At 53.1% G+C, this 17,924-nt stretch overlaps 1 protein-coding gene across 1 annotated transcript in view; it reads right to left on the bottom strand.

Moving 5' to 3' along the window:
* TGM2 (transglutaminase 2) overlaps positions 1-17,924 on the bottom strand; it is a 34,963-nt gene that overhangs the window by 14,694 nt on the left and 2,345 nt on the right. Inside the window, exons 2-6 of the mRNA XM_047771115.1 lie at positions 16,100-16,279; positions 10,437-10,679; positions 5,750-5,868; positions 3,026-3,154; positions 1,923-2,100 (exon numbers count right to left, since the gene is read on the bottom strand). Coding sequence (XP_047627071.1) covers positions 1,923-2,100; positions 3,026-3,154; positions 5,750-5,868; positions 10,437-10,679; positions 16,100-16,279 — 849 coding nt within the window. The remainder of the gene's footprint in view (positions 1-1,922; positions 2,101-3,025; positions 3,155-5,749; positions 5,869-10,436; positions 10,680-16,099; positions 16,280-17,924) is intronic.

The raw sequence follows: 17,924 nt of genomic DNA, 5'->3' as shown, positions 1-17,924 counted from the left end.
CTGGGTGTGGGCAGTCTAGCGGCAAAGTGTGTCACTGTGCCCCGTCCCTGCAAATGTCCAGCCGGCCCCTGTCAGCCAACTTGTGGACACAGAGGACGTGTCCTGGGATCCAGCCAAGAAATCGCAACATCTCCCTGGAAACCCACACACCCAGCCTAACTTGAACCAGAGTCCGTGCTAGGTGACATCTCCCTGGGTCCTATGGGCTTCCTGTGACTCAGGCAGTCACACTGCCTCCATTGTACAGGTGAGGAAACTGAGGCTTGGAGAAACCAATTCTCTTGCTCAAGTCTACCCAGGGGTCAGAGGCAGAGCTGGGATTCAAACCAGGCCATCTGACTCGAGTCCCTGGGCCGACCCACCGTTTGGCTCCCCGCAGAAACCCATGGCCACTGGGGTCAGACAGCCCACTATTTGACCAAGTTTTCCCTGCCTCGGTTACCCATCAGGCCTGGGAGACGTTGCAGGGACCCTGACTCAGCTCTGGCCTTGGAGAAAGGACAGTCAAGGGCAAGACCCGCAGCTAAACCTTCGGAAGGTCATACACAGCCCAGGGCAAAGAAGGCATCTGCTCTTTGCTGTACTGTAGAAAAGTGACGGACCACTGTAAACCAGCCACAATGGAAGAAATTAAAATCATTAAAAAAAAAAAAAAAAGAAGAAGGCATCTTCAAGTGAGCTTGGGGACCACAGAGAGTGGGGTTCCTCTAGAAAACCCACAGGGTTTTAGGCCCCTCAGAGGGAAGATCTGGGATGAGGGAGTTTCCATCAGAAAGAGGAATTCAGAGGTTACAGGGACAGCAGAGACAGCGTAGCTGGGGAACAAGGCCAGGCTGCCCCTAAGAGACTGCTGGCATAGAGGACAGTGCTATTGGCTCCTGGGGACCCTTCTCTGGGCCTGAGCACTGGCCTTGGAGTCAGAAAAGCTGGGAACCTGAGATCAGCCTCTCAGATTTCCTGAGCTGAGAAATGATGCTATTATTATTATTATTATTATCTTTATTATTATAAGCAGTACTATCTAAGTATTTGCTGTTAAGTATTCGAAATCATTTTAAGCACTTTCATGTACGGTAGCTTAGTTAATCCTCACAACCATCCCGGGATAAAGGCACTATTGTGTCCATTTTATATATAACGCAACTGAAGCACAGAGGAGTTAAGTGATTTATCCAAGGACACAGAGCAGGTAAGAAGCCGAGCTGGGATCTGAATTCAGGCCTTGACTCCATACTCTGTGTCCTTAACTGGTTTATGACACTAACCTGTCCTCACAAGCACCACCATCAACCTGGGAATGAGCTTCAACATTTTCTGGGCTCAAATTGTCAAGGTTGTTTTTTTTTTTTTTTTAAAGATTTGTTTTACCTTTTTGGGTTTCAATTGCCTTATCTTTCCTTTCCTACATTTTAGAAAGGGCTTTCTCTTTCTTGACATCAACAGGTGATATTACTGTTGTTACCAAGTTCTTAATAGCTAATATTTCCTGGGAGCTGTGTGGGGCCAAGTTCTGTGTGAGCACTTTTATGTCTAGTCACCCTAGGAGGGAGGCTGTGTTGTTATCCCCATTTTACAGATGAGGAAACTGAGGTTCAGACAGACGTCTTTTGTTCAAGGTCAAAGGGCAAATGCATGTAACTGGGATTTTTCATTCAGCTGTGCCTGGCTCCAAACACTATTTTCTCAACACTGAGCCCATGCTGCCTCCCAATACCCCTTGATCCTAACAACCATCTAAGGGGGTAGTTGTTGGAAAAAGGACCAGAGAGGGGCAGCCACTGACTCCAGGCCACGAGTACAGTGCATGGGTGGCATGGAGGGCAGAGGCAGGACCAGTCTTGGGGTCTCCCGATTCCCGCTCCCAGGGCTCACGGAAGCCAAGGGCAGATTCCAGGCGCCCTCAACCTGGGCGTGGTACTCACCGGTACAGGCCACAGCAGCAAAGACCCAGCACTGGCCGTACTTGACACGCTGGCAGCCGTGGTTCTTCCAGCGCCGCAGGATGTCCACGCTGCCGATCCAGAACATGGGGCTGACGCCATCCTCGTAGTTGTTGTCCCAGCGTCCCAGCAGGACACCCTGGTCATCATTGCAGTTGACCTGCAACCAGTGGGGGCATCAGAGGGGCCAAGGCTTGGGAGAGGGTGACGGCTGGGCTAGGGAGGGGCATTCCAGGATGAGGAACCTGCAGGTGCGAAGATACCAAGGTGTGACAGCCTGGGAGGGTTGGCGCAGGAGAGAGCGGGAGCAGGAGGTGGTGGAGAGGGGTCAAGGTTGTGAAGGTGACACCGGAGATTGTGAATTTGTCCAAGGAGTGGCAGGGTAGGGATTCGGCATGTTTGGAGTTTTGCAAAGACCGGCCCCTGCCCAGATTGGGTCGTTGCCCCCAAACTCCCATAACCTTGAGAATAAAATGCAGCCTCCTGACCATGGCTGTGAGACCTGCATGCTCTGGCCGTAGCCCTCGCATGTGCACTTGGCTCCAGCCACACTAGCTTCCTTCTGCTCTTCAAACCCCTCCTTGGGGGGGAGCCTTTGTATTAACTGCCCCTCTGGCTGGGCTGCTCCTCTCCTCCCACTTAGCATGTCAGCTCAGGAATCAGCCCTTAGGGAGGTTCCCCAGCCCCTCGCCCCTCAGACACTCTCACACTTCTGGCTCCTTCAGCAAGTGCATCATAATTTGTGTGCTCGCTCATGTGACCCCCTGGTTAACATCTGTCTCCTCCCACACACACCCCCAGAACTGCAGCTCTGTGAAGTTAGAGACCATTCATTCATGTCCCTGGTGCCTAGGACGTGGGTGGCACTGGATAAATATTTGCTGGATGAGTGAGTGAATGAGTAAATGAACGAATGAATGAGTGAATGAATGAATGGCTTTGAGGGTCCACATGGCATAAACTTCCTATGTCTTCCAAATACAAGGTCTCCTCGCTGACATTCATCTCCTGGTCCCCCTAACAGGACCAACCCAGGGCCTGGCCTCCACCAGGGAGGGCCCCTGGGGAGGGCCTGGCTCACTCACCATGCCACTCACCACCCGGCCCACATAGACCGGGCTGCTTCGGCGGGAGCAGTCACGGCCGGCGTCCCTCATGAACTTGGGGTTGACGTCCAGGAGCATCAGGCAGATGTCCAGGATCCCGTCTTCAAACTGGGTCAGAGGAAACAAGAAGAGGATGAGGGACCTGAGATGTCACCTCCTCCAGGAAGCCTGTCTTGATGTCCAGCAGCTGGGTGACCCCTCTGCTCTGCCTCACACACCAGACCAGGGGGCTGAGCTTAGGTATGTCACATCTCTGTGATGCTGCCAGCTTTTCCTGGCCTAGGAAAAGGGGGGTGGGGTGGGACAATGACTGGGTGTGTAAGAAAGGGGGGAGAAGTGTGTCCACATCCAGGCTCGGGGGCCCTGAGCATGTGGAGTGAAAAGCCTCGTGTCCTTGGGGACTTCCTCCCCTTAGAGTCCCCTTAGTCCCTGCACTGCGCCCCCACCCCCCCGCCCCAAATCTCCACTTCTTTTTGTTGTTGTTGTTGTTGTTGTTATTTTTGTTGTTGCTATTTCTTGGGCCGCTCCCGCGGCATATGGAGCTTCCCAGGCTAGGGGTCCAATCGGAGCTGTAGCCACCGGCGTCTGCAACCTACACCACAGCTCACGGCAACGCCGGATCGTTAACCCACTGAGCAAGGGCAGGGACCGAACCCGCAACCTCATGGTTCCTAGTCGGATTTGTTAACCACTGAGCCACGACAGGAACTCCAAATCCCCACTTCTTAAAGCCCAACTCACCCGGCAGAGCTGATGACTGTCCACCTCCTCCCACCCCCCAACCCCCCACATTGCTCTGATTGGAACTCCCGCCCCCCCCCACTTCTCCACTCCCTTAAAGCTCAGCTCACCCAGCAGAGCTGATGACGGTCCCCGACCCCCCCACGCCCTGCTCCGATTGGATTCAAAGTAGATGGAAAAGACGTAAATCTAATCTCATGGCTCTGGTTTCCACTGCACCCGGAGTAAAATCTAGGCTTTTCCCCACAAGGCCCTCTGTGGTCTGTGTCCCACCCCTCTGTGACCCCCTGGAACTGAAGCTCTGTGAAGTTGGTGCCGTCACCCATACGTTCCTCTGCACTCGTTCTGCCCTGAGCAGCTGCCCCAGGGCCCATGCACGTGCCGTGTGCTTTGCCTGGGATGCTCCTCCCAGCCTCTCTCTGTGTGACTCACACCTTCTCATGCTTGCGACTCAGAGGTTATCTTCATCCAAACCTCTCCTTGTCACCTTCCACTGGACCACCCGTCTGTCCCATTCAAAGGCTCTCCTGTCTGCCCCCTGCTCCCCAGCTCTGTGGTCTTGTCCTCAACCAGGCCTCGTCACAGGTTTCCCTCCACGCCACGGAACAGCCCTCTCTGTATCAAACCATTCATTCGGTGGCTCCACATTGCCATCAGCCTGACATCCAGGGCTGTTCACAACCTGAACACAGCTGACTTCTCCCACATCATCTCCCAGGGCCCCCTTCTCATATAAAGTGATCCCCGGGGAGTTCCCCGGCGGTCTAGTGGTTAGGATTTTGCCCTTTCACTGCTGCGGCCTGGGTTCAATCCCTGGTTTGGGAACCAAGATCCCACATCAAGCTGCTGCCCGCTGCGGCCAAAAAAAAAAAAAAAAAAAAAGCTTCCCAATCGGCAACATGCTTCTTCTCCACAATATAAACTTCCTGACCTCTGGGCTTCTGTTGTGCTGTTCCCTTTTGCCTAGTAGACTGGGCACCCACCTCCTTTAAAGCCCAGCTCAGATGTTGCCTATTCCAGGAACTGCCCTGATGCCCACGGGCAGTTATTCCCTTCCTTCCTTTATGTCTTATCATCCTGGGTTGTGATGACTTCAGGAAGCTTTGCAAGGCCATGTCCCATGGCCCCACACTGCCTGGACGCAGAACAGGAACTCAGGAAATGAAAGGGTGGACTTGGCTTTGCTCTGTTTCTCAGGGGAGAATACAGAGCCCTGAGAAATAAGAGCTGGCTATGTTTTATGTATCACACAGTCATATCACCATTTCATTTCTGGTGATCCTGATGTATTTTCAAGTTTGAGAACCACTGATCTAGATAATGGTTTAAAGCCCCTCTCAGCACATGCCAGGCACATAATAAGCATTCTATTATTCTGACACATGGCCTTGAATGTCCCCCCCACCCCTCCTCACCACCTGGGGGCATCTGCCAGCCCCACAGCTCCCCAAGGTTCTCCTGATTCCTTCCCACCTTGAATCCAGGGCCGCTGTTCCCACAGTGGGTAGGGCCACCCTTTGCTGTGTGACCTTGGGCCTGGCTTGGGCCCTCTCTGAGCCTCCAGACATTTCAGGACCCTTGAATCCTAGCATCGGGTGGGTGACTCTGAGACCTGCTTACACTTCTGAATTTGGCGCCATTTTTTTTTAACTAATTTTTAGGGCTACGCCTGTGGCATATGGAGGTTCCCAGGCTAGGGGTCGAATTGGAGCTGCAGCTGCTGGCCTACGCCACAGCCACAGGAACATGGGATCCGAGCTGCATCTGTGACCTACACCACAGCTCACAGCAACACCGGATCCTTCACCCACTGAGCGAACCCGCATCCTCATGGTTACTAGTGGGGTTCATTACCGCTGAGTCACAATGGGAACTCCCTGACTTCGACTTTGACGGCCTCAGCCCTGGGGCCCAGGGCCCAGCCAGCCTGAGATGGTTGGAAGGGTCAGGGTGTGGCCCTACCTGCCCAAAATTCCATGGTATGCTCTTGATGAACTTGGCCGAGCCCTGGTAGACGAAGCCCTGCTGGGTGAGAACATACTCCTGCCGCTCCTCATCTGAGTCCAGGTACACGTCGTCCGCTGTGGGTGAGAAGGAAAAGGGCTCAACTCTGGGTCTGGCAAGGCCCAGGGTCGCTGCAGACATGGCAGCTAGGGTGCCAGCTCCCCAGGACCAGGCCAGCTTCTCGGAGGCCTTTCTTTGAATCAGAAAAACTAATGATTAATAATAATCCCATGTCAATGAGATAAGGTATTATCAGTTAGCGACAGCAATGGCTGTCTTTCATCTGACACTTGCCACGTGCCAGGACCTGTGATAAACCTGTTTAATCTCTATCAAAGCCCCATGTGGAAGGGATCTTTAGAAGCCCCATTTTACAGATGGTAAGACTGAGACTCAGGCATATTTTACGGATGGGAAAACTGATGCCAAAACAAGAGACAGAGGAGCACTGACTAGCTAGGGGTCAGGAACCCCTACCTCTTTCTCTTCTTCTTTTTTTTGGCTGCTCCCAAGGTGTGTGGAAGTTCCCAGGCCAGGGATCAAATCCTAGCCCCAGCAGGGATGATGCCGGATCCTTAACCCACTGAGCCACCAGGGAACTCCTAGCTCTGAGCTGCCTTTGCTGTGTGGCCCTGGGCAGATCACGTCTTCTCCTGCCACCTGACTCTGTCCCCTGAGAGTAAACTGTGATCCCAGTTCTGAAAGGTGCCTGGCACCCTAAAGCCCTGAGGCAGCACGAGGAAGCAGGATGATTGAGGGTGGAGAGAAAGCCAAGAGAGGGTCCCTGTGACTTGGGGGAGGTGAGGTCCTGTCCAGCTTGGAGGTCAGCTGGCATCTGAAGCTTGCTTGATGATATTCTAAGCAGAGGACCAGAGAGAACCAAGGTGCAGCTACAGAAAGGTGCAGAGAACTTAGTTCCCCACAGTAGGTGATGATAGAAAAGGGCCAGGGGCAGTGGGGCCAGGAAGCAGGAGGGCAAAGGTCAGGCTGGCTTTTCCCATCCCTACTTCACAGGTGAAGAAACTGAGGCTGGGGAGTTCCCACTATGGCTCAGCCAGTTAAGAGCCTGACATAGTGTCCATGAGGAGGTGAGTTCGATCCCTGGCCTTGCTCAATGGGTTAAGGATCTGGCGATGTCGCAAGCTTCAGCACTGTAGGTCACAGATGCGGCTTAGATCCCGCGTTGCTTTGCTGTGACATAGGCCGGCAGCTACAGCTCTGATTTGACCCCTAGCCTGGGAAATTCCACATGCCGCAAGTGCGGGCATAAAAAGAAAAAGGAAAAAAAAAAGAAATTAAGCCTGAGAAGGGGAAATCCAGAGCCACATTGCGATTTTGGTGAGTGAGCCCCGGGGAATTTTTGACTCCATGGGCCCCTTCCTTTACCCCCCAAAAATTTTTTAAAAATATATTTATGATGACATTGGTATAATGATGAATATATTAATGATATATTTTAAAATATATTCTGGCCTAAATGTTCACTTTTTTTCTTCTGATTTTAAAAAAAATTAGCACTGGGAGTTCCCATTGTGGCACAGTGGGTTAGTGGTCCAGCTTGTCTCTGCAGTGTTGATGGTTAAGGATCTGGCATAGGTTGCAGAGGCAGCTCAGATTTGATCCCTGGCCCGGGAACTTTCATGTGCCACAGGTACAGCTGAAAAAGGAAAAAAAAAAAAAAAGAAATGAACACATTTTTCCTGGTTCCCTAAAAGTATGATGGGCCTTAGGCAGTGCACCTGCTGAAGTTACTCTGGGGCACAGGTCCAGTCCCCGTTGGAGCTGGGCCTGAATGTGGCTGCCCCAGCCCCTCGGACCCTGGGCTCAGTCAGGCTCCTCTACAATGACTGGCAACCCCCACTTTTACTGCCTGAAGGAAGCACATGTGAAAGTGGCCAAGTGTCTCACGCACCCCGCCCTGTGACTTTGGAGACTGCACAACAAGAATCAGCCTTCAGATAAATGATCTCTAAATCAGCTGGCAGCATGGGAGAAAGAATTTAAGAGGAGGAAAAGCCCCATCGAGTGAAAGTGTCAGCACATATGGAACTGTCCCCACCGCAGCCCAGGAAGCCCAGGTCTCTGCCTTGTAAGGGAAGGAGGCCTTGGGGATGAGAAGCCTCACACGTAACTGGTGCTCCATCCTATGATTGTGGGAGTTCAGGGACAGGAGGCTCCCAGGTCACAGGCAGACCCCACCCTCTCCCCCAAGAGGGAGAGCCATTTCCTCCCCCAGTTTCCCCACTGAGCCCAACTTCCTGCCTCCGCCTCACCAGCTCCCGCCCTGGGATGTGGGTCCCTTTAGTCACTGTGCAGCTTGGCTGACTGCCACCCCAACCCGCTGGGTGGGGAGGGAACAAGGCCACAGGAAGGGGACATCCCCAAGAACCTGGCTCCCCATTCCCTGAACTCTGAAGCCCAGCAGCGTCGGAGTGGGGGAGGGGCACTGCCATGTTCCTGCCCTGCGGGCAGGGTCACCGACTAGCTGTAAGATCATAGTGACTAAAACCCAAGAGAGCCAAAAATCAAAATGACCAGCGGCTCCAGCAAGGCCACTTCTGTCCTGAGAAAACATTCCGGGTGGCCACGGGTGCACGTGAGCAAGGGCGCGCCTCCCTAGGAGAAGCCTCGGGGGACCACCTCATGTCCAGGGATGGGAGCCGGATGAAGATGAATGCACCGGCCCGCCGCTGCCCCCACCCCCGGCCCCGCAAGACCCGAGGCCCGCCCAGCTCTTAAAAAGGAGGAGCAGCTGTAGGTAGACAGATGCGTAAAGAACCTCAAGACGTACAGTAGAGGGAAAAAAAGCCAAGCTGTAGGTTGCTGTATATTGTGGGACCCTCTTATGTTTAAGAAGGCAACAAGATAAATGGAATTAACACTGTCATATGTTATGCATGAAAGCTGTTGAGGGAATAAATCCTGAGTTCTCACCACAAGGAAAAATATTTTCTTTTCTACTTGGTGTATCTGTATGAGACGATGGATGTTCACTAAACTTCTTGTGATCATCATTTCATAATGTAAGTCAAATCGTGATGCCATATATCTTAAACTTACACAGGGCTGGATGTCAATTGCATCTCAGTAAAACTGGAATTAAAAAAAAAAAAATACAATGATGGAGTTCCCGTTGTGGCATAGTGGAAACGAATCCAACTAGGAACCATGAGGTTGTGGGTTCGATCCCTGGCCTCGCTCAGTGGGTTAAGGATCCAGTGTAGCCGTGAGCTGTGGTGTAGGTCGCAGACCCAGTTCGGGTCTGGTGTTGCTGTGGCTGTGGTGTAGGCTGGCGGCTACAGCTCTGATTAGACCCCTAGCCTGGGAACCTCCATATGCCATGGGTGCGGGCCTAGAAAAGACAAAAATAATAATAATAATGATAAAAATGATTTCCCCACACACTTGGATCTAAGGAGATGAGCCTCCCTCAAAGACAGCTAATAATGACGTTTCCCAAGGAGAGTCAGGGGCGGGGGGTGGGGGGTGGGGTGGAGGGGGAGTGGGGGGGTGAGGCTTGAAGCTTTTATAAAGAGGATGTTTGTTCTCATGTCTAACTATTATTAGAAATAAAAGCCAGAACATACAAAAGAGAAGAAAAAATTGTGTTCAAATATGCTATAAAATGCCCCAAAATGGAGAAGAAAAAAATAAATAAATAAAGCAGTTGCCCAGTAGATAGCTGGTTGTCTGCTGCTAGAGAGGCCAGAATTTCAGCCCCGGACCCTGAGTTTGAAGAGGGACAGCTCTGTTCCCAGGCTGGGCCCGCCCACAAGGACTCCCTTTCTGCCTTGCCCTGGAGGAGCTGGGCCGAAAGGGATCCCACTGCCTTGTAAGTCAGGTGGGGAAACTGAGGCCCACGAAGTGAGGGAGCTGCCCCGCCTCCTTCCTCCTGCTCCAGACTCCACTCTTTCTCTGTCTCTGGTCTTGCCCAGCATCGACCACTTGCTTCTTGAAGGATCTGCCAAAAGCCACTTATCTCTGAGCCTCAGTTTCCTGTCGGTAAAACAAGAATGCCGACCTCTCCCCAAGGGACTGTTGAGAGGAATCTTGAAAGATGTTGAAGGAGACACAGAGGTGACCTTCTGCCACCTCTCCTGGCTACCCCACCCCCTCTACCTCCCTCTGTTTCCCTTCCCCCAAGCCAGGCCGGGGCGGTTTATTTATTTATTTTTTATTGTTTATTTTTTGCTTTTTAGGGCTACACCCAGGGCATATGGAGGTTCCCAGGCTAGGGGTCAAATCGGAGCTGTAGCCGCCAGCCTATGCCACAGCCACAGCAGCGCCAGATCCCAGCTGCATCTGTGACCCACATCACAGCTCATGGCAACGCTGGATCCTTAACCCACAGACTGAGGCCAGGGATCGAACCTGCATCCTCATGGATACTAGTTGGATTCTTAACACGCTGAGCCACAATGGGAACTCCAGTCTGAAGCAATATAAAGCAGAGCTCCAGGAAACAGAGCAGGGCAGAAGCCCAAGCATGGCCCTGGGCATCCGCCGTGCAGCCCTTTCCTGAAAGGAGCTTCTGAACCCAGGCCGCCTCCAGGCCCCATTTCCCCACCCTCAGTGGGCCCTGGGTTGGGGGGCGTCCTAGCCCTGCCCATCTCCCCGCCCTGCCTCCTGGATGAGCCCGGCTTACCTGGGCACCAAGCGTTGAAGAGCAGGGTGAAGTGACCCAGAAGGAAGCTGGAGCCCTCGTAGCCGGTGGAGGCCTCCAGGTTGAGGCGGTACAGGCCAATGGGGGCGCTGGCCGGGGTGCTGAGCTGCAGCGAGAGGGTGTTGTCCTGCTGGTCCACCACCTCGGCTCTCCAGGCACCCTCCTCCGCAGCATCAGACAGCCCGAAGCGGGCCTTGGTCCCGGCCTCCTCGCTGGGGGCTGGGCCTGCAGAAGGAGAAAGCAGAGGCGGTGAGCAGAGGCTGTGAGCATCCGGGTTCCCTGCCCTTAACCATTGAGGGAACTTGGCGAGAGGTTTTTATCTCTCTGAGCCTTGGCTTCCTCATCGTAAAATGTGGATCAGACCCCACAATGTGCAGAGTGGTTCTGTGGGAATGAAGGAAAAACTGTAGGCACACAGCACATCCTTATCCTCCTTGGGAGGTTCCTGCTGGGAGAGGGGACAGCGTGGCCTGGGGCGGGGTCACAGTGACACAGGTCTAGACTGGCGTGACTTTGGACAAGACCATCCTCCTCTCCGGGCTCGGTAGGGCCATCAGTTTTTGTTTGTTTGTTTGTTTGTTTTGCTTTTTAGGGCCACACCGGCAGCATATGAAGTTCCCAGGATAGGGGTTGAATTGGAGCTACAGCTGCCAGCCTACACCACAGCCACAGCGACGCCAGATCTGAGCCACATCTGTGACCTACATCACAGCTCACAGCAATGCCAGACCTTTAACCCACCGGATGAGACTAGGGATCAAACCCGCATCCTCATGGATACTAGTTGGGTTTGTAACCTGCTGAGCCACAACGGGAACTCCCTCAGTCTGCCCGGCTGTAACATGGACAGAAGTTAGGCAAGATACTCCCAAGGGTCCTCCTTTCCTGCCTAAACCCCTTCCCTGCTAGCATCCCGCTTTCCCTTTCAGAAAAAAAGAAGCCCAGCCTCTGAGTAAAGTGGGACCTTGGTCCTCTGATGTGCCCAGTGGGGCCTGTCTGCAAGCCCGCTGGCTACTGGCTAGCAGAGGGTACTGGCCAAGGCAGGTCTGAGTGTCTGTCTTCCCAGGGTCCCCTCCAGCTTTCGGCCTCTATGTCTCCTTCAGCAGCACCTAAGAGCCATACCTCACCTTCCTACAGCCTTTTATACTTTATGAAGTGCTTTGGCCCTTCTTGCTTCCCCTGAGACCCACTGTACAGGAGGGAAAACTGAGGCTCAGAGAGAAGGGTCCTTCTAGGGATAACCCAGGGGGCTGCAGCAAGGCCAGCATCTGAGCCCAGGTCCCTAGCTCTGGGCTGCCCCCACAGTACCTCTCTTTTCCCAAGAGGATGCTCCCTAGGGAGGGTCTCAGGGCTCAGTGTGGTGACAGCCTGCCTTGAACTGGTCCCTTTTCAGGTGGAGGGGAGGGCCCGGCGCATACAGGCAGGGCTGAGTCATGGGAAGGAGGAGGAGGGCCTGGTCACCCTTTCTGGACTTGGGCGGAGGAAAGAAGAAACAGAATCTTCTCTGCCTGCTTGGGCGGCTGCCTGGGGATAGTTTCTGTTTATTCTTCCATCTCCCTCCCTGCAGCTCTGCCCACCCACCTCTGATAATATGGGGGCCTGCTTACTAGGGGCCACCTGCCAGCCTCTCCCACACCCAGGCCCAAATATAACCATGAACTCATAGGCATGACATAGGCCTCTGGAGCCCTGAGTGTCAAGAGCCAGCTGTAAGCCTTTAAATGCTCCCTGTCTCCCAGAGTCAGTATTTAGAGGCAGCGTCAGGCAGCACTGGCGCCTGAGAGCCAGCCTGGGTCTGGTTTCCCGACTCAGGCCTTGAGCTGTGTAACCTGGGCTAAGTTACCAGGCCTCTCTGATCTGCACTTTTCTCATCGAAGAAGAAAACAGGCTTAGATTACATGCCTGGAAAGGTCTGATTCCAGGTCTGAAATGGGCTCTATGACTTTGGATGGGCTGGTTCTCTGTGCCTCATCTATGAAAGGCGGTCAATTGCGATACCTCCTCCTAAGGTCAACGGGAGGCTTAAAGAAGGTGAGGCTTGCCAAGAATATTGCAAGGTGCCTGGCTCATAGCACGTGCTCAATAAATAATGGTTCTTGTTTACTCTTTTTTTTTTTTTAATCTTTTTGCCTTTTCTAGGGCCGCTTCTGAGGCATATGGAGGTTCCTAGGCTAGGGGACGAATCGGAGCTGTAGCCCCTGGCCTACACCAGGGCTGCAGCAACACTGGATCCGAGCCATGTCTGCAACCTACACCACAGCTCACAGCAACGCCAGATCCTTAACCCACTAAGCAAGGCCAGGGATCGAACCCGAAACCTCAAGGTTCCCAGTCAGATTCGTTAACCACTGCGCCACGACGGGACCTCCTCTTGTTTACTCTTGTCACTACCACCTCCTCACGCAGTTTAGAGGAATCAGGGAGAGTTCATAGAAAGCATATAAAGCAGTGACTAGCACACAGTCATTACGTGGTGAACACGAGCTACCCTCAGTCTCATCAAAAGAGACCATGACGCATCAGAGTTCTCAGGACCAAATAACAGATTTTGAGACTGGAGTGGAATATAGAGATTGTCTAGCGCCACCGAATCACTTCACAGATAATGGAAACGGAGGCCCGAGGCGGGTGTGACCACATATCCCAGTGTGCCCACGAGAGTCCCACCCCATTCCCGTGGTCCTGGCACAATTCTTAACGGCACCCCTTTCATCCTCAGAAAAGACTCTGTTTGGATGATCAATGATCTGGTCGCCATGGTAACGGCCTGGGCCAGGTCCCGGCGCCACCATCACTGTTGACACACCACCCTCGGGACAGGCCAGGAAACACATTTCCCTTTCTCTCTGTCCCAGGACAGCCGTGTACACACACACATACACACCCCTTTCTTCTGAGGGGTTCCAGTGGGTGGAATGAGGATGGGCTGTCGCCTGGCCTCACCGCTGCTCACGTAAACGGGCTTAGAAAACTCCCTGGCGGTGGCTCCACACGGTACTCTTTGTGGGACCAGGGGTACCGCAGAGACCCCTCTGGGCCTAAGTGACCCTGGAGACCCGAGGGCTCCTGGTCTCTATCCTGACCACAGGATAAGGTGGAGTGGATAAGGGGAACCTTCCAGAGTCAGACCTTCTATTAGCTGCATAAAGGTTCTTTTCACTGCTTCAGGCTGACCTCACTCTCACCCGATCCACCCTCCAAACCCTGGGCCCCCTTGGGCGGAAGCAGAGCTTTACTCTGTAATAAGGATGGGGCTTGTCTGCTGTGGTCCAGACCCCACAACGGAGCCTGTGCCGTCTCGAATCGGCTGGGTGAAATGCACCCTTGGAGTGGGAGGTGGGGGTGGCCAGGCCACACACTCCACTGGCTGAGGGGTCTTCGCTGGCCCTCTCCCCTCTTTGGGCCTCAGTTTCCCTGAAGAGTCAGGATAGGCTGATCACAGCTAGAACCGTCTAACATCAGAGCAGGGCACTCTGGCCAGGCTGAGGGCCAGGACTGACCCGAACCAGGCCTTGGGGTGGGAGGCCTGGCTTCCTGGTATTGTCCCTCAGCTTCCCAGCCCTGGGGAGGGTCTTGGTGGCTCAGAGAGGGAGGCCGTGTGCACCCAGAGATATAGGGCCTTCCACGGCTGCCCCTGGGGCTGTGGAAGTTACCCGGGCAGGTCAGCTATGGTTTGAGATAAGTCAGCGGAGACTGGAGAACAGAGATTAGTTGCTGGGGTAAGGAGGGCAGCTGCCTGCCTCCCCCACTGCCCCAATGCTGAACTGGGAGCCTCATGACCTAGTGCCAGGCTGCATAGACAAGTGGAGAAGAAGGAGCACCTTGCGAGGGAAAGAAGGAAGAAAAAAAAAAAAAGAAGATGGGAAATCCCAGGTTGCCCAAGCCAGCAGCGTGTCCACCATCCATTTCACAGAGGAACAAACTGAGGCTGCCAGGCACGTGCGGTGAGCAGGTAAATGTCCCTGCTCTCAGGTCACAGCAATGAAAAGCCTTGACGCTGGGGTCAGGTTGAATTCTGCTCTGTCCCTAATTCACTGTGTGACTTGGGCCAACAACTTGACCTTTCTGAGCCTTGGTGTTTCTACCTGTAAAATGGGGGCTTGTTATGCTTCCAGAACAAAAGGATTCAGGATAAGCATGCATATACCTATATAGATGATGTGATTTTCCTTTTTCTTTTTTTGTCTTTTCTGGGGCTGCACCCATGGTATATGGAGGTTCCCAGGCTAGGGTTCAAATCAGAGCTGTAGCCACTGGCCTACACCAGAGCCTCAGCAACGCCAGATCCGAGCTGCGTCTGCGACCTATACCACAGCTCATGGCAACGCTGGATCCTTAACCCACTGAGCAAGGCCAGGGAAGGAACCCGCAACCTCATGTTTCCTAGTCGGATTCGTTAACCACTGAGCCATGACGGGAACTCCCCAGATATTGTGATTTTCATCAGCCCAAGCCTGAGCCTTCTCAGGGCCCCACAGCCAGCCCTGAATTGCCAGGGATTCAGCCTTCCACTTTACAGAGGGGGAAACTGAGGCTGGAAAGATCGGAGACTTGCCGGAGGCCCCTCAGTTCTGTTAGAAAGGACCCCAAGGATGCTGAGTGTGTGTGTGTGTTGGGGGGGGGGGTGCCCCTGGCTAGCAGGTATGTCCCTGCCAGAAGGGAAGGGGGAGGGAGGGGAGCCATGGAGGGGATATCCGTGGCCAGTCTGCAGGCGCTGTGATAAGCCTTATCAAACGGCTTCCCAGGTAAATACGGGCCTCACCCCGCTTCCTCTCTGGGCTTGGAGACCTCGGAAAGAGCTAGAGCTGCCCTTTCCCACCCTTGGGTCTGAGTCCCAGCCAGGTGGCCCCTCGCTGACCTTCAGGTTCCCACCAGAAGCCAAACCCGGGGTTCTGTCATCAAAAGCCACCTTCCCGGGAATGGCAAACAAAGAAGACAGGACACCGGGCCTCTGGGGATGGCACAACCTCAATATCCTTTCGTCTACTGCTGGAGTCCCCGGAGCAAGACGAGCACCAACTGGGCACTCCCCCACGCCAGGGCTTCTCTCCTCATGACCTTCTACCAGGAGCGCTTTTGCTCAGAGACGCTAAGCAACTTGCCCAAAGTCACACAGTGGGTAGGCGGTCCTGTCCACAGCAGAACCTGAGTCTGGCTGTCCAGCCCCTGAGCCCTAGAGAACCTTCCAAGGCTTAAAGAACTACAGGGACATAAAACCGCCCACCGAGAGGGCTGGAGCCAGCTGGGTTCTCTCCACACCAGACCCAATTTGGGCCTGATCCTAGGAGCCGGGTCAAGTTTCCTGGGTTCCAGGAAACAGCTGCGGAGAAGAATCGGAACGTTGTTTTGCTGTGGGGAAAGGCAGCCAGGACCCTGATGTACCTGCATGGTAGGAAATGTCCCCTTAACCGTGGCGATAACAGGCTGTCGGGAACCCAGGCGTCCAGAAGTGCAGGCTTGTCTACAAGGCTGAGCAGCCTTTGGTGACCCCTCTCCCCTTTCAGGGCCTCAGTTCCCTCATCTGTAAAATGGGGTAGTGACTGGCAGGAATTTCTCGGGGGGAACCTGTGTCACCTGCCCCATAGTCAGTCAGGGGACAATGGAATCACAGAACGGGGAGGTCAGGGAGAGGGTTTGGGACTCACCAGTCACGGCACTGAAGGTGAGCCTGTCCACACTGGGCTCGTAGTTTCGGCCCTCGAAGTGCAGCGTCAGCCGGAAGGCCTGGCCCCGCCGGACCACCAGCCTCTCCCGGCACAGGTCAGCTGTGTGGTGGTCACGGCCATTGGCCTCCAGCTCCAGGTCGCATCTCTCTAGAATCAGATCTGTGGAGACAGGGAGGGGCTTGAGCCATGGTTCCATCCCTCAGCCACCTGGGGCTCTTAAGCTCCCTGCATGGGGGGCGTTCAGGGTCCCCCCAGGAGCTAGCCGTCCCAACCCCTACCCAAGCTGTCACCCAGGGATCAATCGGGCCTGAATCTCTCTGCCTTTTTTTCTTTTTCTTTTCTTTTCTTTTCTTTTCTTTTCTTTTCTTTCTTTTCTTTTTTTTTTAAGGCTGCCCCCGTGGCATATGGAAGTTCCTGGGCTAGGGGTCAAATTGGAGCTATAGCCATCGGCCTAGGTCACAGCTACAGCAACAATGGATCCAAGTCCCGTCTATGACCTACACCAAGGCTTGTGGCAGTAAGAGATCCTTAACCCACTGAGCAAGGCCAGCACCCAAACCCACATCCTATGGATACTAGTTGGGTTCTTAACCTGCTTGCTGAGCCATGATGGTAATGCCTGAATCTCCCTGCCTCTTTTTTTTTTTTTTTTTAATTTTTTTAGGGCCACACCCTTGGCATATGGAGTTTCCCAGGCTGGGGGTCAAGTCGGAGCTATAGCTGCTGGCCTACGCCAGAGCCACAGCAATGCAGGATCCAAGCCGCATGTGCGACCTACACCACAGCTCACAGCGACACTGAATCCTTAACCCACTGAGAAAGGCCAGGGATGGAACCAGCAACCTCATGGTTACTAGTCAGGTTCACTACTGCTGAGCCACGATGGGAACTCCCTCCCTGCCTCTTAATCACAGATTGTGTGCACTCTGCCCGCTCCCAGCCATGGGCCCTCAGGCAACTCAGTTTTTCTGGGCCTCACTTTCCCCACGTGTCCACTTTATCTAAGTGCCTGCACATAATAAATGCCTATTAAACACAAGCTAGTCTATCAAGATTGGAGGGTTCTTTTGGTAAAAACAGGGGCGGTATTTGTTATCGGTTAATTACACAGGCTCTGCCTTTTAGGTTCAATCTCCAATTTCCAGGAAATACAGAGGATTGAGGACAAATTAAACTCAGAACCAGGACACAACCAACAAAATTCATGCTCTGGGAAACGACGGGCAAACTATTTGGTTTCTTTAACCAATAAATTGCAGGAAAAAACTAAAGTTGAAGAGAGAACTTACAGACCAAGAAAAACCTAAGACATTTCAACCCATTGTGCTGTGTTACCCTTACCTGGATTTAGATTCCAAAAACTATTTTAAAACATTTGTGACATGCCTGAGACAATGGAGAATTTGAGTACTGATGGAATAATGGTGATAATTAGGAAATTTTAATTTGGTTATGTCAAAAGGGCCCTTATTCTTTAGAGAGATATATATATCTATACACATTCCATACATATATACATTACGTCATTTCATCTGCACATATATATATTTACAAATGAAAGGAGGTAATGTCTGGGATTTGCTTTGCCTTCTAAATAATGGGGAGGGGGTGAGAGGGGCAGGAAGCAGCAGCAGCCATAGGTTAGCTGTGGTTGGGACTGGGTGATGAGAATGTTGGTATTTATTATACTACTCTCTCTCCTTTTATGTATGTCTAATACTCTCTACAATAACAAAAAAATTTACTGACAGAGGTTTTGGGAGTCCTCTGGACCTGAGTTTCAGTTTTGCTGTGCTGCTGTGTG

The sequence above is a fragment of the Phacochoerus africanus genome, chromosome 3 (assembly GCF_016906955.1).
Source record: "Phacochoerus africanus isolate WHEZ1 chromosome 3, ROS_Pafr_v1, whole genome shotgun sequence".
In the NCBI taxonomy this organism is placed as follows: domain Eukaryota; kingdom Metazoa; phylum Chordata; class Mammalia; order Artiodactyla; family Suidae; genus Phacochoerus; species Phacochoerus africanus.
Note: the sequence above shows the minus strand (reverse complement) of the source record. Positions and strands in the feature narration are given on the sequence as shown.